Source organism: Sus scrofa, chromosome 6 (assembly GCF_054392235.1).
Source record: "Sus scrofa isolate SSC_HxYL_T2T_F1_AM1 chromosome 6, Sscrofa_HxYL_maternal_Yorkshire_Landrace_v2.0, whole genome shotgun sequence".
NCBI lineage: Eukaryota > Metazoa > Chordata > Mammalia > Artiodactyla > Suidae > Sus > Sus scrofa.
In genome coordinates, this window is record NC_139388.1 from 1755541 (window position 1) to 1776790 (window position 21250).

Sequence of the window (21250 nt, forward strand, 5' to 3'; positions counted from 1 at the left end):
AGCGAGGCCTTCAGGGAGGCTGGCGCGGGCGGGTAGCAGGGGCCGGTGGCCTGTGAGGTAGCTGGAGGGAGGGGCACACTGCGAGCCTGGCACCGGCACTGCCAGGGTGGGGACACCCTGGAGCATTGGCAGACGGAGCAGCCGTGATCAGGGGCATTTGGGGCTTAAACTCTGGGCTCCTGCTCTGGGTCAGATGCTCCTGCACCTCCGAGAGCTTCCCCCTCTGCTGCCGGGGCCACAGCCTCCCAGCCCCACTCGCTGCTTCTCTAGAGATTCCGGCCTCAACCTGAAGCCTCGAGCAGAGCCCCTCCCCCAGGAGAGACTGCTGTGCGCCCCTCCCCCGCCCCGGAATCATGGGGGTCCCGGGACGACAGTGCTCGCCTGGCCCAGCCAGTAACCTCGGCTCCAGGGAGAGGCGGACAGCACTGCCAGGAACTGCGGGCGGTGGTCTAAGCCCTCACCGACCCCCGAACTTCCCCTCCCCCTCATAATGCCCGCTCCTGGCCTGAGGGCCGAACCTCAGCCTCCACAGGGGGAGACTCTGTGGTCACCTGCCCGAGCCTACGACCTTTACCCTCCCAGGCGCTTGAGGCCACACTGGCTTGGCCCCCCTTCTCCCTCTGTGGTCAGCATGGCCCGTTGATCTTACCCAGCCACGCTTTCAGCCATCCTCCACGCCCTCATCCTCTCATGCTGCCCTCAGGCTCTCCTCCCGTCCATCCATCCGTCCTCCCGTCCATCCATCCGTCCTCCCGTCCATCCATCCGTCCTCCCGTCCATCCATCCATCATCCTTCCATCCACCTCTTCTCCCACCACCCATCCAACCAGCCACCCATCCATCCTCCCATCCAGCCAGCCAGCCGGCCATCTGTCCTCCAGTCAGTCCCTTGTCTCATCTGTCCATCTGTCCATCCAGCCATCTGTCCATCCCCTCTCCAATCCACGTAGGCATTCATCCATCCCTTTTCCACCTACCCATCCAGTCACTCAGCCATCCATACTCTCAGTTATCCATCTGTCTATCCCCTGATCCACCCGTCCCTTCTCCTGCCCATCCATCTGCGCACCCATCCATCCTCCCATCCTCCATCCTCCCTGCTCCCATCTTCCCTCCTCCCTCCTCCCGTCCTCCCTCCTCCCTCCTCCCATCCTCCCCCTCCATCCTCCCATCCTCCATCCTCCCATCCTGCCATCCTCCCATCCTCCCATCCTCCCTCCTCCCTCCTCCATCCTCCCTCCTCCCATCCTCCCCCTCCATCCTCCCATCCTCCATCCTCCCATCCTGCCATCCTCCATCCCGCATCCTCCCTCCTCCCTCCTCCATCCTCCCTCCTCCCATCCTCCCCCTCCATCCTCCCATCCTGCCATCCTCCCATCCTCCCATCCTCCCTCCTCCCTCCTCCATCCTCCATCCCGCATCCTCCCTCCTCCCTCCTCCCATCCTCCCTCCTCCTTCCTCCATCCTCCATCCTCCCATCCTCCCTCCTCCATCCTCCCTCCTCCCTCCTCTCTCCTCCCTCCTCCATCCTCCCTCCTCCCATCCTCCCTCCTCCATCCTCCCTCCTCCCATCCTCCCCCTCCATCCTCCCATCCTCCATCCTCCCATCCTGCCATCCTCCCTCCTCCATCCTCCCTCCTCCCATCCTCCCTCCTCCCATCCTCCCTCCTCCCTCCTCCCTCCTCTCTCCTCCATCCTCCATCCTCCCATCCTCCATCCTCCATCCTCCCATCCTCCCTCCTCCCATCCTCCATCCTCCCTCCTCCATCCTCCCATCCTCCCTCCTCCCTCCTCCCATTCTCCCTCCTCCCTCCTCCCATCCTCCCTCCTCCCTCCTCCCTCCTCCCATCCTCCCTCCTCCCTCCTCCCATCCTCCCTCCTCCCATTCTCCATCCTCCATCCTCCCATCCTCCATCCTCCCTCCTCCCATCCTCCATCCTCCCTCCTCCCATCCTCCCTCCTCCATCCTCCCTCCTCCCATCCTCCCTCCTCCCATCCTCCATCCTCCATCGTTCCTTCTCCATCCTCCCTCCTCCATCCTCCCTCCTCCATCCTCCCATCCTCCCCCTCCATCCTCCCATCCTCCATCCTCCCTCCTCCCATCCTCCATCCTCCCTCCTCCCTCCTCCCATCCTCCCTCCTCCCATCCTCCCATCCTCCCTCCTCCATCCTCCCATCCCGCCAGCTCTTCTCCCATAGTTCATCCTCCTCCCATCTACTGAGTCTCAAGCTACCCATCCCCCCATCCATCCTCCCGTCCATCGATCCTCTGTCTCTTCCGTCCATCCTCTCTCCTTTTCATCCCTCCCTCCAGCCATCCATCCGTCCCTTCTCCCATGTATCCTTCAGTCCTCACATTCATCCATCCACCCATCTGCCCATCCTCCCTCTACCCAGGCATCCCTTCTCCCACCCAGCCGTCCTCCCCTCTGTCCATCCATCCCTTCTCCCATCCGCCATCCATCCAGTCTCACCGTCATCCATCTGTCTTCCAGTACACCCACCCGTCCATCCATCCTCCCTTCCTCTCATCTATCCATCCATCCATGCGTCATCGTCGGTCCATCCATCCTCCCATCCGTCCTTCTCCCTCCCTTTTAGCCATCTGTCCGTCACTCCCTTCTCCCACCCGCATCCTTTCTCCCATCCACCCATGCGGCCACCCATCCCCTCATCCTCCTGTCCATCTCTCCATCCTCCCATCCATCAGTCCCCACGTCCCCTCTCCCACCATCCACCCTCCGTTCCTTTCACCCATCCTCTCATCTGTCTGACCATCTCCCTTCTTCCGTCTTCCCATCCGTCCTTCCCCCCTTCGGTCCATCTGTGTACCCCTTCTTCCACCCACTCATACCATCAGCCATCCGTGTATACTCTCGTTCATCCTTCTGTCCTCTACTCAGTCCCTTCTCTTATCCATCCTTCCAGCCATCCAGCCTCTCTCCAGTTTGTCTGCCCGTCCATCCACCCGTCCCTTCCACCATCCATCATCCCTTTTCTCATCCATCAAGCCTCATACCCATCCAGCCACCCACCCGTCCACCCTCCCACCCATCCATCCTCCAGTACATCCACCCGTTCTCCCATCTGTCCATCCATCCCCGCTCCCATCCATCCGTCTGTGCACCCGTCCGTCCCCACGCATCATCCGTCTGGTCTCGCAGTCACCCGTCCCTCCTCCCATCCTCCCTCCCTCCTCCCATCCTCCCATGCGTCTGTCCATTCCCGTCTTTCCATCCACTCATTTCTACATCCTTCCATCCACCCACCCCGCCATCTTCCAGCCCCTCCACCTCTCCATCCTCGCGTCCATCCTTCCATCCGTTGTTTGACTCCTCAGGCTATAGCTGCCCCTTCAAGCCTTCTTCTGGGTTCTCTGGGGCAGGAGAGCATCTGAGCTCTGATCAGCAGTGTCGTTGAGTGCCGGGCAAGAACCTTCACGGATGGGTCAGGCCAGGCCCCTCTTACTGAGAGGTGCAAGAGCTGACTTGATGAAGTCCCAGAGGTGGAGGGATTCCAGATGCCAACCAAGCCACTAATGAGGCGTCCAGAGCTCAGGTTCTGGGACCTCAGAGAGCTGGACGTTTGGAGTCATGGGTGAGCCCGTAGGGGTCCACAGCCACCCCGGAGAAGAGGGCCTGGTCGGCGCACCTGCCTCCGCCTCGGGCTGCTCCCACAAGCCAGCAGGGCCTCGCCCTGGACCCAGGGCTTCTCCCAGTGGCACCCCTCAGCCTCAGCCCCAGCCCCTCCCTGACTGTCCCCTTTCTTCCCGATCCTGCCCCGGATGGGGAGGCAGAGCCATTGCTGCACGGCCAGGGCTCTGGCCCCTTGGACTCCATGCTGGCTCATGGTCCAGGATGGTGTGGCCTGGAAGGGCAGGGGGAGACAGTGGGACGGGGTAACACCTGACATCCCAGATGCCTGGGAGGTGCTGGACAGACAGACGTCAGGCGGGAGCCGGGTGGTGGGTCCTCCTCCCTGACCTGTGGGGCCTTGCATGGCCGGGGAGCCCAGCAGCACGGTAGTCAGTCCTGGTAGTGTCATCGAGGCTGGGGAATGGGGCGTCCTCGGAGGGGGGCAGGGGCGCGTCTGGCCAGGGCCTGCCCACCATGTCACCTGTCGTACTTCCTGGGTCTGCAGGAGAGGGCCGTGCAGTGAGCTGGGAGTGGGCAGGCTGTGCAGTGGGGAGGGCTGTGCCTTCTTGGCCCCACAACTCTTGCAGGTTCTCGGTGGGGAGCTAGGGTGGGCCAGGCCTCTGGAAGGTTCTGTCACCATGGGGTGCCCTGCACAGTCCATCTCTGTCCTGCTCTGGGGTGACCTGTGGCCTCTGCCTGTTCTTGGCCTGGGCTCCAGGCAGGGGTACATGTCCCCGTTCATGCCCCCCGCCCCCCGCCCAGCGCGTTTCTTCCGCTGGCTCCACCCTGCTCTCCCCCGACCCCTGCCCGCGGGTCAGAGGCCGTAATCAAAGGCTCAGAGTGTCGGGCAGGAGGGACCCAGGAGTGCTGTGTCCGAGAAGCCGTCCAAATCTCGCCCGGGGGGGCCAGCGGGGCCTCCCAGGGTGCCTCTTGCTTCGTCACCCGGCTTTCCTTGGGAAAGTCAGGTGACAGCAGGTGCATGTGGAAGAAGTGGCCTAGACTGGGGGCTCTCAGCTGGTCACTTGCCTGGGGACAGGCTGATGCCGCGCCTCTTCAGCGCATACTAATTGCTCGGGGGCAAAACCGATGTGTCCTGGGCCTGCCAGCCTCTGGGTGGGAGGAAGAGCTGGTTTGAGGGGGTGCCGAGGAGAGGGGCCCGGGCTGCTGTGCAAGTTCCCAGCAGTGGCACGGGGACCTAGGGTTCCTGCGGGAAGGCGGGACGCGGGAGAAGCCGTCGGGAGCCCAGGGTTGAGAGGGTGGCGTGCAGCAGTGCTGGCTCCCATTCTCAGCCCCGCCTGCCGGTGCGCTGCCGGCCCTTGGCAGAGGCGTGCCCAGGGCTCCCCCGACAGCCCACACCCCTGCCAGTTTGCGCCAAGTCCCGCTTCCAAGGAGCAAGGCGCATGTTGGGGGCTGTCCTGTCTGTGCTCCCGGCTCGTTGGCCCCAGGCTCGGCTTTTCTGTGCATGAGGTGGGCCTCGGCAGGGTCGGTGCCCTGGGGGGTGAATGAGGCCTGCGAGGCTCTTAGATGCTCTTGGCGCGGCAGGTGCTGGCACGCGGGCTGCTGTTTCTGCAGCGATGAGCATTGAACACACGTAGGGAGCCATTGGCCCCGTGACCCGCCTCCAGGAGGGGGAGCCTTGCCCCCCAAAGAGCTGGGATCCCTGCCTCGCCACCTCGGGGGGAGCCCATGATGTACGCTCTCAGCCCACCCTGGGGCGAAGCAGTGCCCTGCTGCCAGGGCTGGGCAGCAACGTGATGTTTGCTGGTTCTGCGAACAAACCTGCAGGTGGTGCCTGAACCTGGGCTGCCTCTGTCCGCTGCTCCCCTCCCCGGGCAGGCTAGGGGTGCTGGGCTCTGTTGAGGCAGGTGCCTTCACCTCTCTGCCCTTCTCCCCGTCCTGTAAACTGGGGTGGTGACGTGGCTGCTATGAGTGGTCACTGAGCTGGAGAAAGGGCGCTGTGCTGTGAGCTCACTGCTGACAGCCTCCCGGAGCCCCAGATCCACTGGGTGAGTGTCTCAGGCTGGTGGCCACGGCCAGGGCTGAGTGGCCCCTCTGCCTCCAGGTCACACTGGCCGCCTCCTCCGAGCCCTGCTGGGCTTCAGCCTCCTCTTCCTGGCAGCCCACCTCACCTTCCAGATATGCCTGCACACGGTACCCCCCCTGGACCAGCTTCTGGGGCCGAGTGGTGAGTCACCGAAGGGCCTGAGAGCGGGGGCCTGGGGGTGGCAGGCCTGGGGGAGAGCTGCCGGGGACATCGCTCACACTTCTTGGGGGGTCAGTCACCTCCTGGGCCCCCGGGCATCCTCCATGATTCGTGTCTGGCCCAGGTGGCCCGGGCAGCCTAGGCGAGGTCCCCCCAGAACAGGTGGCACAGAGCTAATGCCCAAGCCCAACACCAGGCTCACAGGGGGGCCCCGGTCTTCTGGGGCCCTCCGTCTGTCACAGCTTCCTCCTGAGCCCCTGGGGCGCCAGCAGCCCTGGTGCCCTGCCCGCCCACTGTGCCCTCCCGCCCTTTCACCCCATGGGCGGAATCTGCAGGCAGCCCCCAGTCCTCTCACCACTGACACCAGCACCCCCGTCTTCAGAAGAGGTGCCCTGGGCTCCCAGCCCCACCGCCTGGCGGGGTCTCCCACCTCCCAGTGGCCCTGCCTGGCCTGTGGCGGGCAGGGAGCTCCGCCAGCCTCCCATCTGCCTCCTGTCAAGACAGCACCTCCTCTGCAGTTCAGAAAGGGGGCAGAAGTCAGGCCCCGTGGGAGGCTTCCGGTCCTGCCGGCTGAGACCAGGCCTCCCCAGGGGGCCCCACGCCGGCTCCAGGGAAGGGCCAGCCTTGGCTGGTGGGTCAGAGAGCCCGGCCCGGCCTCCCAGGCTGCTTCCAGCCCCACTGCAGCCACATGGCACCCGGCGGGGCCCTGAAACCCCTTCTGCCAGGCGGAACCAATGTGCCTTTGATCTCCTCCTGTGCCAGCTGGGCCCCAGTTCCCAACCAGTATGGGCAGCATTTTTGAGCATCCTGGAGGCCGGGACTCTGTGGCCTGGGTTCCCAAGGGTCCCGGCTCCGTCCCCTCCTCCTCTCTCCGTAGGCAGCACCTGGGACACCATCTCCCGACACATAGGAGTCACAAGGTAAGCGCCCCCAGCCTCCCTCGGGGACTCGTTTCCTGGGCCTGAGGCTGGGCCTCCAGCACCCGCCGCCCTCCTGAGCTGACCAGCAGGCCCTCCCCGCCCTCCACAGGCTGGACCTGAAGGATGTCCCCAACACCGTTCGCATGGTGGCCCCCGACCTGGGCATCCTGGTGGCCTCCTCCCTGTGCCTGGGCATCTGCCGGCGCCTCACACGGACAGCCGGGCGGAGCCAGAGCGCCCAGGAGCTGGTGAGGGCTAGGGGTGGGGCGTGCCCATCGCAGGAGGCGGGTCCCGGCCGCTTGAGGGCTGTTACACTTTTATTTTTTATCTCGCAGTCGTGGGGTTTTAGTTGTGGTCCATCTGCCGTCATGAAGGGGAGGGGCCCGGAGAGGAGCGTGCATCCTGGGCGGGCACCACTGCGTGGTGGGCACGGGTCCCGGGCGCTTAGAGCTGCTTCTCGGCAGTCGGGGGTCAGCAGTGCTGGGGGATGGTCTGTGCTGCTGTTGGGGAGCCCCTAGGGCTGGACAGATGGATGCGTGGGAAGTCACGTCCCTAGCAGGGCCGTCAGCGGGCCGGAGGACAAGGCAGGGGCTCTGAAGGCCAAGTCCTCAGGGGTCCCGCCCTGTGAGTCCTGCCTGGACATTCTCGGGTGCAAGTGCCCCCCCCGCCCCGTCTCCCACACTTGGCTTCTGCCTCCATCCAGGAGGACCAGTCTTCAGGGCTGGGCCGGTTCTCTGACACGCCCTCGGCCGCAGTGTCCACGTGTCCAGAGGGCCTCGACCCCCAAAGAGAAGGGGCCTTGCGGCAGGTCGGGGCGGAGGCTCGGGCTGCGGCTGATCTGCCCACCCAAACTGCAGGGCCAAGCTGGTACCCCCATTTCAGAGGGGGCATGGGGGCCTAGAGTCAAGTGGCTTTTTTCCAGGCATTTGGGGGTGTCACGTGAGGGCTGGGGCAGCTCCCTGCCTTGGCCGCCCCCTTGACCCCCTCAAGGGTGCGTGGGCACCGTCGGGCACATGGGCCCGGGCAGCGTCTGTTTTCCTTGTTAGCAGGGCCTGGGGTTCTGGGAGCAGCTCCCCGGGGAAGGGGCTGGCTTGTCCCCGCCTTCTGTGCTGCCTGTCGCCCCTCAGAGTCAGGGCTGCCCTGCGGCCGCTGGGGGGGCTGCACTCTGGCCGAGAGGTGGCTGGTGTGGACAGACCTCAGAGCAAGGCCGCGGGGGCCCTTCCCAGGTGCCTAGTGTCAAAGGCCAGATCCAGAGCAGCCCAAATGCCCCTGCGTGTCCGACCCAGTCCAGCAGGGCCACCCACGCACACGTCCCGCCTTGTCGTGCGTGTCCGTGCTGCTCTGTGATGGGGTCAGACAGACTGCGGTGGGGGACGTGGCCTGTGGGGCTTGGCGAGTAGGAGCCGGAGCCCAGGCTGGATGGTGGCCACTGCGGGCGCCCCGGCACCTGTCTTTGCGGCCAGCAGCTGTTTCTGTCCTTCCCACTCCAGAAGCGCCCGTTTTCCACCAGCTTCTCCGGAGCTTTCCCAGGCCCCGCGCCAGGCGGGGGCGGGATGAGCTCAGGCCTGGCTGCTGTGCCTTCCAGCGGCCATCCTCCCACCCTGCCTTGCGTCCCGCGCCGACCCCAGGGCCTGGGCCTCCCCCGAGGGCCTGCCGCCTCCCTCCTTCCAGGCACAGCTCAGCGGCACCTCCGTGGAGCCTCCCAACGCCCCACGCACATCTGACAGTGAGGAAATAGAGAGCTTGGGTGACTTGCCAAGGCTGGGAGGCTCAGAGCTGGGGTGCATGTCGGCCTGTGCTCCGGGGGAAAGGCCCAGGCAAGGTGCCCATTTCACAGATGGGCACACGGGGGCCCAGGGCATCCGATGCACAGTCCGTTCTTTCCACCTCGCCCTGGCTCTTTGCAACTCCAGGAAATAGCTCTGTTCTGGGAAACCTCGAGCTGGGGCCCTGGGGCCGGGGGTGCGTGCCGCGGAGGCAGGTGAAGCCCAGAGGGGCCGGCCCACCTCGCTCTCCAGCAGCCCTTCTGGCAGCAGGATGGAAGCGGGCTGCACTCTGGGTACACCCGCTCCCCCGCCGTTTGACTGGGGGGTCTCCTCCCAACCTCCACTGCTGTACTTTTTTTTTTTTCTTTTTTCTTTTTTTGGTCTTTTTGCCTTTTCTAGGGCCGCTCCTGCGGCATATGGAGGTTCCAAGGCTAGGGCTCTAATCAGAGTTGTAGCCACCAGCATATGCCAGAGCCACAGCAACACGAGATCCGAGCCATGTCTGCGACCTACACCACAGCTCATGGCAACGCCGGATCCTTAACCCACTGAGCAAGGCCAGGGATCGAACCCGCAACCTCATGGTTCCTCGTTGGATTCGTTAACCACTGAACCACGACGGGAAGTCCATCCACTGCTGTACTTGTAAGGAAGGTGTCTTGTGCCCGTGGACAGGGGTGTGGAAGGGTTCTGTGACTGTAGAGCCAGGTACACACGTAGGCATGCTGAGCTCTGCCCTCCTTCTGCCTAAACTTCTGTCTCGGGCCCTTGCTGCCAGGCCAGGGGCTTTGGGGGCCGGTGCCAGGTCCTGGGGAGCCCCTGGTTCAGGTGAAGAGGTAAAGAAGACACACGTGAAAAGCTCCAGGAGAGTCTGAGGTCAGCCTGCATGCAGACTCAGCCCTCTGAGCACCAGGACCTGGCACGAGCGTGTCTGGTGGCCATGGCAGGCCACCAGGCCCCAGGGCTGCGGTGGTGGGCGGACCTGGACACGGAGGGCAGCCTGGGCACACACTCGGGCGGCCCTTCCATGGCCTCGGAGGGCCCGCGGTGGGTGTGGTGGCGGGTGGGGTCTGGGGTGGCCCCCTCCCCCCCTCCCCATGCACCTGACTTCTGCCCTCCCCATGACCCTGGCAGGACGATGACGCCAGGGACGTGGACACCAGCTCCCTGGTGGGGCTGCCGGAAGCCCCTGCTCTGCCGCTCAAGGGGAGGTCTCGGCTGGCCGCCCGCTTCCGGATCACAGCCCACTGGTTGCTGGTGGCTGCCGGGAGGGCCCTGGCCATCGTGCTGCTTGCGCTGGCAGGTACCCAGTGGCAGGGACCTGGGACCCCACCGCGGCCCGTCACTTGGGGGGGGAGTCTGGGCAGCCTGCCAAGCTCCCCAGTGAAGAGCGAGACGGCAGTCACGCCGCCCCAGCCACGCGTGACCCGGTGCCTCTCCCCGGCCCGGCAGGCATCGCCCACCCCTCGGCCTTCTCCAGCGTCTACTTCCTGGTCTTTGTGGCCGTGTGCACCTGGTGGGCCTGCCACCTGCCCGTCAGCGCCCTGGGCGTCAGCGCACTCTGTGTGGCGGTGGGCTGCTTCGGCGCCGGCCACCTCATCTGCCTCTACTGCTACCAGATGCCCCTCGCTCAGGTTGTGCTGCCCCCTGCCAGCATCTGGGCCAGGTGAGGGGCTGGCGCGCGCAGACCCCGCCCCCTTCCCTGCTCCCACGCTTAGGCCCCGCCCCTTCCCCCGCTCCCACGCTCTCCGTGCGGCCCACGGGTTCCCTTGGCCGCAGTCAGCGATGCCTTTTCTGGGCAGGGTGTTTGGTCTCAAGGACTTCATGGGCCTCGCCAACTGCTCCAGCTCTAGCGTGCTGGTCGTCAACACCAGCCACGACTGGCCTGTCTACGTGAGCCCCGGCATCCTGCTGCTGCTCTGCTACACGGCCACCTCGCTCCTGAAGCTGAGCGCGCCCCAGGTCAGCGCCCCTGCCGGCCCCGCCCCCTGAGGCCAGGCCGGGCCCTGAACTCTCCCTCCCTTCTCCGCAGAAGGAGGTGGCTGGGGACGACCAGGAGCGGGAGGTGGAGCTGACCGAGGTGGACCAGTGGCCCCAGAGCCAGGCCCGGGCAGTGGATGCCCAGGAGGAGGAGGCCGCCCAGGTGAGGCACCTGGGCCGAGCGGTGGGGCCGGCGCCCGCCTGCCTGCGGACTCTGCTCATGGTGCCTGGACTTGTCTCCGCAGCACTCGGCGCCCGGGACCGTGGGGCCCGAGTCAGAGGACAACTGCATCGTCCACGACCTCACTGGCCACAGCCCAGTGCAGCAGCGCCCCCGTGAGTACCATGCGGTTGCCCTGGTGCTGCCCCCTGGTGGTCCTGCCGGGTCAGGCCCTCCGACTGCACCCCTCCCTGGAGAGGCGGCGTTGCTCGTGGCCCCCCAAGACCCTGTGAGGGTCTCCTCCTTCCTCCCTGCCTGCCTCCAGTTCCCAGAGAACTTGACTGCTCCGCCTCGGGCTGGTTCTGCAGCCCCAGGCCCTGCTGGATGTGTAGGTAGTGCCCCCAGCACAGGACTGGGCTGTATTTTTCTGGGAGCTTTTTCTTTGTCTTTTTATTGTTGTTGTTGTTGGGTTTTGTTTTCCCTGAGCCTCTGTTTCCATCTTAAAAAGCAGAGGTGAAGCCGCTGGTCTTGGGAGCTGGAGCTTGGGGGCTACTGTGCCCTGGCTGCAGTTTGGGGCTGAGGGGCTCTGGCCTGTTGATGGTGGAGCTTCTCCAGTGGGGACCTGCTTCCCTGGTGACCTGCCCCCACCCCTTAGTGTGCCCCAGGCTGGCTGAGCCTAAGGAGCCGTCTCCGCTGCACGGCCTGGGCCACCTCATCATGGACCAGAGCTACGTGTGTGCCCTCATCGCCATGATGGTAAGGGCACTGCCTTCCCGTGGGCTCTCCTGATGGGAATTGGGTGGTGGCCTGAAGCCCTGTCACCAGAGATGGGCGGAGCTGTGACCTGTGGGCCGTGAGCCGCCCCGGCCAGCCCTCAGCCTCGTGTGCGTGCGTGTTGCACACTGCGTGCAGTGGCCAGGAGGGCATATGCGCTCTCCTGTGCGGGTGTCCCCACCCCCTCAGCCTGCGGGAGTGGGGCCTGGCGCCAGGTGGGCGTCCTGTGCAGCCCTGCCCACCGCCTGGCCGTCCAGGTGTGGAGCATCACCTACCACAGCTGGCTGACCTTCGTGCTGCTGCTCTGGGCCTGCCTCATCTGGACCGTGCGCAGCCGCCACCAGCTGGCCATGCTCTGCTCGCCCTTCATCCTGCTGTACGGGCTGGCGCTCTGCAGCCTGCGGTACGTGTGGGCCATGGACCTGCAACCCGAGCTGCCCACCACCCTGGGCCCTGTCAGCCTGCGGCAGCTGGGGCTGGAACACACCCGCTACCCCTGCCTGGACCTGGGCGCCATGGTGAGTCTCCCCTGCCTCCACCCACTCCTCGTGTGTTGCTGCCTTGGACTTCTGCGTGGGGACCTGTGACCATGCCACTGTCCCTCACCCAGCTCCCAGTGCAGGGGGAGCTCTGGAGGCCGAGGCCTGTGTCCTCTCTGGCTGTCACCAGGCTTCCTTCTGGCCAGCCCAGGGTAAATTGCTCTATAAGTGTTTGTTGAATGAGTGAGTGGTGGGTGACCTGGTGGTGGTAGGGGCACTGTCCCTGTCTGCCTGACTCAGGTTCTGTTAGCATCCCATGCGGCCCCTGGGTCTCAGTGAGTCTGTACCTTCTCTGCGTCCTTGTGTGGGACAGGTCCTTGCATCAGACGTCACGTGTTGGGGGCCTGAGTGTTGTATCTCACCACGTGAGACATGTCAGCCCTCACGCATGCCAAGTGTGTGTGCACACGCATGCTCACCCGTGTTCCCCGGTGGGGCTCTGTGCAGTGTGATCGTGTGAGTGTGTGAGCCGCGCTGCATGTGAACTTGTGAGTTGGTGCCTGGGGGCCAGGCGGGGCACCTTCCCCAGAGGCCTATCCGGGCTCTCCAGCCTGCAAGCTTTGGAGGCTGCTGACCCATAGCTGCCCCCCCACCCCAGCTGCTGTGCACCCTGACCTTCTGGCTCCTGCTGCGCCAGTTTGTGAAGGAGAAGCTGCTGAGGAGGGCACGGGCCCCTGCGGCGCTGACGGAGGTCACCGTGGCTGGCGCTGGTGAGTGGGCGGGGCGGCAGGTGGGGCGGCCCCGCCCCGCGGCCGGAAGCCACGCCCTCTACCCCCTGGCCTTGGCCCACAGAGCCCACGCGGACTCAGACGCTGCTGCGGAGCCTGGGGGAGCTGGTCCGGGGCCTGTATGCCAAGTACTGGATCTACGTGTGCGCCGGCATGTTCATTGTGGTCAGCTTCGCCGGCCGCCTCGTGGTCTACAAGATCGTCTACATGCTCCTCTTCCTGCTCTGCCTCATCCTCTTCCAGGTACCTGGGGGCGGGGCCTGGCGGGACGGGGCGGGGCGGGGCCTGGAGGGGAGGGGCGGGGCCTGGAGGGGCGGGGCGGGGCCTGGCGCCGGCCTCACCACCCACTCTGTCCGGCAGGTGTACTACAGCCTCTGGCGGAAGCTGCTCAAGGCGTTCTGGTGGCTGGTGGTGGCCTACACCATGTTGGTGCTGGTGGCTGTCTACACCTTCCAGTTTCAGGACTTCCCCGCCTACTGGCGCAACCTGACCGGCCTCACGGATGAGCAGTAAGTCCCAGGCGGGGCGGGGCCGGGCGGGGCGCTGCGGCTTGCCACCGCCACCTGCCCGGTGCTGACGCTGTCCCCTCGCAGGCTGGGGGACCTGGGCCTGGAGCAGTTCAGCGTGTCGGAGCTCTTCTCCAGCATCCTGGTCCCTGGCTTCTTCCTGCTGGCCTGCATCCTGCAGCTGCACTACTTCCACCGGCCCTTCATGCAGCTCACTGACTTGGAGCGTGGGCCCGGCCCAGGGGCCCGCCTGCCTCGCAGGGCTCACAGGTGTGCTGCCCTGCTCCCTGCCAAGGCTTGGGGTCTGCAGTGTGTCCCCCCCGCCCCCGCAGCCAGCACAGAGGAAGTCCTGACTCAGAGGGAAAGGCCGCTGATGGGATTTGGGTGGGAAAGGCAGAAGCAGGTGAAGGCCTTGGCTTTCTCCCATCCACGTCAGCCAGGCTGCACGTTCCAGCGGCACCAGCAGCAGGGGCCCCAGCTGGGGTGATGAGGGTGCGCATGGGGCGTCTCTGCTCCCCAGGGAGGCGGGGATGGGAGAGGCCGCAGGGCCGCCCAGGCACACGGTGGGAAGGACACTGTGGAGGCCCTGTCGCAGGCAGGACGCGACGAGCGGGACCCCACTGCTGCAGCAGGCGAAAGAGGAGGAGGCGCCCAGTGATGGGGGGCTGGCTTCGGACGGCCCCTGCCAGGCCACGCAGGGCCTGGAAGGTAAGTTCAGGCGTCCAGAGCCCCCCGGCACACACTCAGCACGGCCCCTTGACCGAGAGACCCTGTCCCCTCCTCACGGTCCCTCCACGGCCCCCCCTCAGCCAGCAAGTGGGGCCTGGTGGCCGAGCGGCTGCTGGACCTGGCGGCCGGCCTCTCGTCCGTCCTCAACCGAGTGCAGGCGCTCGCACGGCGCCTGCTGGAGCTGCACGTCCTCAAGCTGGTCGCTCTCTACACCGTCTGGGTGGCCCTGAAGGAGGTGAGTGTGGACACGCCTCCCGCAGCGAGGGTCTCCCCACCTGCCCTGCCGCCGCCCGCCACTGCCCAGCCGCCCCCCCCGCCGCCCGCAGGTGTCGGTGATGAACTTCCTGCTGGTGGCGCTCTGGGCCTTCGCCCTGCCCTACCCGCGCTTCCGGCCCATGGCCTCCTGCCTGGCCACCGTGTGGACCTGCGTCATCATCGTGTGCAAGATGCTGTACCAGCTCAAGGTCGTCAGCCCCCACGAGTACTCCAGCAACTGCACCGAGGTACGCCCCCCAGAGCCGCCTGCCCTTTCGGCGGCTGCCAGGGCCACTCTTCTAGCTGGGGTGCAGGGACAGGTGCAGAGGGCCCGTCCCGGGGCCCACGGAGCCCCGTTCACGGCTTTCTTTCTGCCTGTCCCCCGGACCCCCCGCGCCCCTGGCCCTGCTGGTGGCCTCCCTGTGCCCAGACACCCTTGAGAAGGTTGGAGGCCAATAGCCCCCAGGTCCCTGGCCGGGGAACAGCTGTCCCAGAGCCCTGGATGGGGAGGGGGTGCGAGGCGGGGCCAGTCCAGTTCCCGGCAGGGAGCAGGTGCTGACGCCGCCCCTCCCCCAGCCGTTGCCCAACAACACCAACCTGCAGAAGGCGGAGATCAGCCAGTCCTTACTGTACCGGGGACCCGTTGACCCTGCCAACTGGTTTGGGGTGCGGAAGGGCTTCCCAAACCTGGGCTACATCCAGGTGTGTGCAGGTCAGGTGGGGTGTTGGGGTGCAGGGGGGGCCACAGCGTGGGCAGGGCCTGACTGTGCAGGCCCCCCAGAACCACCTGCAGATCCTGCTGCTGCTGGTGTTCGAGGCCATGGTGTACCGGTGCCAGGAGTACCACCGCCGCCGGCACCAGCTGGCCCCGCTGCCCGCCCAGGCTGTCTGTGCCGGTGGCACCCGCCAGCAGCTAGACCAGGACCTGCCCAGCTGCCTCAAGTACTTTGTCAACTTCTTCTTCTACAAATTTGGGCTGGAGGTGAGGCGGGTCTCTACCCTCGAGTCCTCCGGGGACAGGGCCCAGCCGCTGGGGGGCCCTGGCAGGGCTTCTGCTATGTGCAGGCCTAGAGGACCGCCTGGGGGCATGGGGTGGGGCTGGGGAGAGCGCCTGGTCCCCCCGGACCGAGTCGGCCTCGCCTGGAGAAGGGCCTGCAGCAGGGCAGGGGGCGGGGCTCAGGCTGGAGGCGGGGACCGTGCTGCCTCTGCCGTGGAGTCCCCCTGGGCCCCTCCCGGTGGAGACATGCCTGGTCCTGCTGTCCCTCCAGGGGGCGGAGCCAGAAGGCCCCTCCACAGCTCACTGTGCCCCCCCGCCCCCAGATCTGCTTCCTGACGGCCGTGAACGTGATCGGGCAGCGCATGAACTTCATGGTCATCCTGCACGGCTGCTGGCTGGTGGCCATCCTCACCCGCCGGCGCCGGCCGGCCATCGCCCGCCTCTGGCCCAACTACTGCCTCTTCCTGGCCCTCTTCCTGCTGTACCAGTACCTGCTGTGTCTGGGCATGCCCCCCGCCCTGTGCATTGGTGAGCACAGGCAGGGCAGTCGGCCCCTCGCTGGCCTCCCCATGCCCAATGCTTGCTTTTTGCCCAGCCTCCTATTTTGAAAGATTCCAGATAGTCAGCGGTTGGGAGGATGGGCCACACTCTTTGGGTGGGTGAGTGTGTTGGGGGCTCCAGGCTCAGCATGGCTGGGACGGTGACCACACAGGGCCGGCCCTCCGGGATGGTGCCCAGGCCTGACATATGCCGTCCATACTCGGCAGCCTCGTCCTCAGGGCCGCATCCCTGGTGGCCTTCTGCTTTGACCAGGACCTCTTGCCGCGTCTCCTTTGGTCCAGACTCTCCCGGCCCCTGTCTGCCGAGTCAGGCCAGGGGCTGCAGAAAGCCCTGAGCTTGGATTGGCAGGTCGTGCCCCACCCTTAGCTGCTGGGGATGCTGGGGCAGGAGCGGGGTCGGGGGTCCCTGCCCACGCTGGCCGTGGAGGGCTGCTGCTCTGTTTCTTCGGGCCCGTGTTTGTCCGCCGACTCTCCATTGGCAGGACATTATAAAAAGGGGGGTTTTCCTCTTCTGTCACTCCTGGCACAGCTGTTGGGGGGCTCTTCTGTGAGAAAGAACTTCGATTTCTGTCCCCCCCCCCCGTTTCCCATTGCGAGCGGATGAACTTTCTTTCTGAACGCCTTGGAACCTGTCCTGTTCACCTGCACGGTCAGTGTCTTGGAGGCAGCCTGTGAAGCCTCCGGGCAGGTGCTTCTCTTTTGACAGCCACGCCTACAGCACAGGGACGGCCCGGGCCAGGGACTGAATCTGAGCTGCAGCTGCGGCAACACCAGATTCTTTAAACCGCTGCACAGGCCAGGGATCACACCTGCACCTCTGTAGCAACCTGAGCTGCTGGAGTTGGATTCCCAACTGCACCACAGCAGGAGCTCCCTAGGCGTGCCCCCCCTTTTTTTTTGCTTTTCAGGGCTGCACTTGCAGCACATGGAGGGTCTCAAGCTAGGGGTCCAATCGGAGCTGCAGCTGCCGGCCTTCGCCACAGCCATGGCAACACCAGATCCGAGCTGCGTCTCTGGTGGGAGTGGGTGTGAGAACACCCCGGTGGGTGGGGTGGGACGCGTGGGTGACGCACACCTCCGTCCACAGACTACCCGTGGCGCTGGAGCCAGGCCATCCCCATGAACTCGGCGCTCATCAAGTGGCTGTACCTGCCCGACTTCTTCAGTGTCCCCAACTCCACCAACCTCATCAGTGAGTGCCCACCGCCAGGCTCCCCCCATGCCACTGCTGGCCTCACAGGATGCCATGCAGGTTCCTGTGGGGATGGGCCGTTGGTTGGCGAGTGCCGACCCTCCCTGCAGCCAGTGAGGGCACAGCGTCCAGGCCTCGCCCGCGGGTCCAGGCGTGGCCAGCACTGCTGGTGTAGCACGGCAGTGGCCTCCCGTGTGCCCACAGGTGACTTCCTCCTGCTGCTCTGCGCCTCCCAGCAGTGGCAGGTGTTCTCGGCCGAGCGCACGGAGGAGTGGCAGCGCACGGCCGGTCTCAACACTGACCACCTGGAGCCACTGCGCGGGGAGCCCAACCCGGTGCCCAACTTCATCCATTGCAGGTGGGTGTCGCAGAGCTGCCAGGCTGGGGGCGCCTGGGCGGGCGCTGGTCCCCGGCTGCCAGGGAGGTGGGGACCCAGGCCCGCAGTGACGCCCCACCCGGCAGGTCCCACCTGGACATGCTGAAGGTGGCCGTGTTCCGCTACCTCTTCTGGCTGGTGCTGGTGGTGGTGTTCGTGACCGGGGCCGTCCGCATCAGCGTCTTCGGGCTGGGCTACCTGCTGGCCTGTTTCTGCCTGCTGCTGTTTGGCACCAGCCTGCAGCAGCAGGACACGCGTGCCCGCCTGGTGCTGTGGGACTGCCTCATCCTCTACAATGTCACGGTCATCATCTCCAAGAACATGCTCTCGGTGAGGCCCCCCCGGCCCCGCCCCCGGCCCCGCCCACGGCCCCGCCCCTCCGGCCCCTCCGCCTGCGCCCGTCCCCTGCCCGCCCCCCGCCCGCCAGCGGGCCCAGGCTGAGCCGCCTCCTGCCCCCAGCTCCTGTCCTGCGTCTTCGTGGAGCAGATGCAGAGCAGCTTCTGCTGGGTCATCCAGCTCTTCAGCCTCGTGTGCACCGTCAAAGGCTACTACGACCGTGAGTGGGCGGGGCGGAGGGGCGGGCGCGGGGACACCGGCGGCTTCCGGGCTGCTGACCCGGCCGCCGTCCACCCGCAGCCAGGGAGATGCTGGGCCGGGACCGGGACTGCCTGCTGCCCGTGGAGGAGGCGGGCGTCCTGTGGGACAGCGTGTGCTTCCTGTTCCTGCTGCTGCAGCGCCGCGTCTTCCTCAGTCGCTACTTCCTGCACGTCCAGGCCGAGCTCCGGGCCACTGCACTGCAGGCCTCCAGGTGGGGGAACTGAGGCGACCGACCGCCTGACCTTCTTGCGGCCCAGCAGGGTGCAGCCTGGGCCCGAGCTCTGCCACCACGCTGGCCCGAGGCCGCACCCCCGGCAGAAGGCCCTGTGCTTTGGCCGTCGGGCCCACGGCTCTCACTGTCTCTCGCTGTCCCCGTTTTCTGCCTTGTGAGCCTGCAGGCCACGGGAGAGTCTCTCACTGCAGCTCACAACGGGGGTGTAGAGTGGGGGCCTCCGGGGGCCAGGCCGCTGGAGCTAAGCGCCCAGCTTCTGCCCCCACAGGGGCTTCGCCCTCTACAATGCTGCCAACCTCAAGACCATCGAGCTCCACCGCACGGCAGAGGAGAAGTCCCTGGCGCAGCTGAAAAGACAGTAGGTGCCATCCGGGCGGGAGCTGGGGCGCTCTGTCCCGCCCAGCGCTGAGCGCTCCCTCAATCCCACCCCTGCAGGATGGAGCGCATCCGGGCCAAGCAGGAGAAGCACAGGCAGGGCCGGGCTGGCCGTGGCCACCTTCAGGGCTCCCCAGACCCTGGCCAGGAGCCAGGTGAGTGTGGACAGAGCCTCAGAGGCCCCATCCCTGTGTCTCCACACCCGCTAGAGCCTCTGCCCGCATCGGTGCCACGTGATGTCCCCCAGGGCTCCTAGCCTGTCTCACCCTGTGTCGCGTTGGTCACTCCGTCCCCGCAGGCCTCGTGCTTGGCCAGTGACTGTCCTGAGTCTGTCCTTGGGGTCTGTTCTCTGCCCCCACGGCACCGTGTGTGGCCCCCATGTCGTCCCAGGGCTCCATGTCTGTCTGCCGAGGGGCCTCCCTGCCCCTCCCTGCAAGCTCACGCTCACCCTGCGCCTCCACAGGGCCCGGCGGTCCAGGGGGCTCTTCCCCGCCACAGCGACAGTGGTGGCGGCCCTGGCTGGACCACGCCACAGGTACTGCCCCAAGCTGGCCTGCTCACCCACCCCCCGGAGTCACCGAGCACCGGCAGCCTTCCCCTTGGCCGTTGCCTCATTTGGGGGGGTGGGCAGCGAGCACGCACCACGCTGACCTGCCCCGCGGGCACTCTGACCTCACACCAAGCCGGTTCTTCTGCTGTGTCCTCTCGCTGGGACTCAGAGTCAGAACGTTTGCTGGAGGGGCCCGCCTTTCCTGGCCCTGCCCCCGACGTGTTCCGCTTGTGCTGTCTGGTCTCCTCCCACTGCTCCAGCCTGTGTCCTCTGCGTGTGCCGCTGTCCCCCAGCCCGCCGCTCCCCACCTCCCGCCGCTGTGGCCCTCCTTTGGGGGAGGGTGGCTAGCGGGCCTTGGCCTGGGGGGTCATGGGCTGCGGAGGGAACCCAAGCTGGGCGCAGAGCCAGGCTGTCACTGGGCCCACCCCCGAGGGAGGAGGTGGATTTGAGGCCCTGTGGGGGTAGCTGGCTCAGCCCTGCTCTGCCCGCAGTCATCCACTCCGGCGACTACTACTTGTTTGAGTCTGACAGTGAGGAGGACGAGGAAGCCCAGCCCGAGGACCCCCGGCCTTCGGCACAGAGCGCCTTCCAGGTGGGCCCTGGCCACCCTGTCCAGCCAGACCTGCCCAAGTCATGTGGGAAAGCGGGCTCAGGGGCCCAGGCCCCACCCAGCTGAGTGCCCTCTGCCCACTGTCCCCCTCGGTCCTGATTCCAAACAGCCTGGCCTCTGAGAAGGGGTTGGTGTTTGTGGGCTGCGTCCTGTCTTTCTCTGGACCCTGGTCCTCACCATGCTGCCTGGTGCCAGGGAGGGGGGGCAGGGTGCATGCAGTGCCCTGTGCTCCCACCAGGAACCCACGGGCATGTTTATGCCAGGCTCAGGGAGCTGACGACCCCCAGCGGGGCCTCCTGATCCCAGGCTCCTCCTCGATGGGGAGGCAGAGGCAGGCCGAATGAGGGTCAGGGGAGGCCAGATGCTAACCCAGGCCCTGACCTACAGATGGCGTACCAAGCGTGGGTGACCAACGCGCAGACGGTGCTGAGGCAGCAGCGGCAGGAGCAGGCCGGGCAGCTGCCCACTGGTGAGTCTGGCTGCGGGTGGGATGGGAGGATGTGGGGACGCAAGGGGCTGACCAGACCCCCTGTGCCCAGGAGGTGACCCAGGCCAGGAGGCAGAGCTGGCCGAGGGCCCGGAGGACGAGGTGGCAGGTGCGTGGGCCCCAAGGGCTGGGGGCTGGGAGCTGGGAGTCTGGCCGGCTGCCCCTCCAGCGCCCTCCTGTTGTTCCACCCCGGTTGCAGGCCGCAGCCACGTGATGCAGCGAGTGCTGAGCACCGCACAGTTCCTGTGGGTGCTGGGCCAGGCTCTAGTGGACGGGCTGACGCGCTGGCTGCACACCTTCACGCGGCACCACAGCGCGATGAGCAACGTACTGCGTGCGGAGCGCTACCTGCTCACGCAGGAGCTGCTTCGGGTGAGTGGGGGTGGCTCTGCGCCTGTGCCGCCCCGCCCACCGCCTTGCCGCCCCGCCCCGCCCCGCCCCGCCCCCTGGAGCTCTCGCACCACACCCACCTTGGCCGCCCTGAGCCAGTGGTTGCCCTGCAGGGAGGGGAGGTGCGCCTGGACGTGCTGGACCAGCTGTATGCCAGTGAAGCCGAGGCGGCACCGCCAGGCACCCTGGATGCTCGCGATGCCCCGAGCACAGCCTCTAGGTAGGAGGGGGCCTGGGGCTCAGACTCTGAGTCTTTCTTCCGCCCAGAGCAAGGTCCAGCCTGGGTGCCTGAGCCACTGCCCTGGGGTGGGCAGCCTGCTGGCCCCTTGTCCAGTGGGGAGCCTGAGACCCTCCCTCCTGGCCCAGAGCTGGAGCAGAGCACAGGCTAGCTTGTGACCACCCCCCCCACAGCGGGCTGGGGGCCGAGGAGCCGCTGAGCAGCATGACGGAGGACACTAGCAGCCCCCTGAGCACCGGCTACAACACCCGCAGCAGCAGCAGCGAGGAGGTGGTCACTGAGCCCGTGCCTTTCCCGCGCGGCTCGCAGGAGCTCCCTGCCAGCAGCCGCACCCGCATGCGCACAGCCAGCGAGCTGCTCCTGGACAGGTGCGCGGGGCAGGGTGGACAGCGGGTGGGCCAGGGGGCACAGGCCTCCCTAGGGGCCCTGCAGGGGGAGCCGGGCACCTGCC

General features: G+C 66.5%; 1 protein-coding gene across 17 annotated transcripts in view; it reads left to right on the forward strand.

The window, feature by feature from the left end:
• Positions 1-21250, forward strand: part of PIEZO1 (piezo type mechanosensitive ion channel component 1) — a 51905-nt gene that overhangs the window by 25603 nt on the left and 5052 nt on the right. For 3 of the 17 annotated variants that reach the window (XR_014805241.1, XM_021093657.2, XM_084959216.1), the window contains exons 3-36: positions 5698-5820; positions 6716-6758; positions 6868-7006; positions 9659-9827; positions 9977-10190; positions 10327-10486; positions 10557-10667; positions 10750-10840; positions 11320-11420; positions 11696-11956; positions 12576-12687; positions 12770-12948; positions 13066-13214; positions 13299-13481; positions 13807-13919; positions 14021-14175; positions 14267-14443; positions 14772-14897; positions 14977-15177; positions 15516-15720; positions 16840-16944; positions 17149-17302; positions 17407-17650; positions 17780-17876; positions 17957-18128; positions 18418-18507; positions 18585-18679; positions 18988-19059; positions 19566-19666; positions 20072-20153; positions 20224-20280; positions 20371-20543; positions 20675-20781; positions 20973-21167. Coding sequence is in view for 12 of the 17 variants with exons in the window: in XM_021093657.2 (XP_020949316.1) it covers positions 5698-5820; positions 6716-6758; positions 6868-7006; positions 9659-9827; positions 9977-10190; positions 10327-10486; positions 10557-10667; positions 10750-10840; positions 11320-11420; positions 11696-11956; positions 12576-12687; positions 12770-12948; positions 13066-13214; positions 13299-13481; positions 13807-13919; positions 14021-14175; positions 14267-14443; positions 14772-14897; positions 14977-15177; positions 15516-15720; positions 16840-16944; positions 17149-17302; positions 17407-17650; positions 17780-17876; positions 17957-18128; positions 18418-18507; positions 18585-18679; positions 18988-19059; positions 19566-19666; positions 20072-20153; positions 20224-20280; positions 20371-20543; positions 20675-20781; positions 20973-21167 (4756 nt within the window). In the remaining 5 variants the exon portion in view is untranslated. Of the gene's footprint in view, positions 1-5697; positions 5821-6715; positions 6759-6867; positions 7007-9658; positions 9828-9976; positions 10191-10326; positions 10487-10556; positions 10668-10749; positions 10841-11319; positions 11421-11695; positions 11957-12048; positions 12130-12575; positions 12688-12769; positions 12949-13065; positions 13215-13298; positions 13482-13731; positions 13920-14020; positions 14176-14266; positions 14444-14771; positions 14898-14976; positions 15178-15515; positions 15721-16839; positions 16945-17148; positions 17303-17406; positions 17651-17779; positions 17877-17956; positions 18129-18417; positions 18508-18584; positions 18680-18987; positions 19060-19565; positions 19667-20071; positions 20154-20223; positions 20281-20370; positions 20544-20674; positions 20782-20927; positions 21168-21250 lie in introns of all 17 variants that reach the window. The other 14 variants (XR_014805237.1, XM_084959214.1, XR_014805238.1 and 11 more) reach the window with 9 other exon arrangements.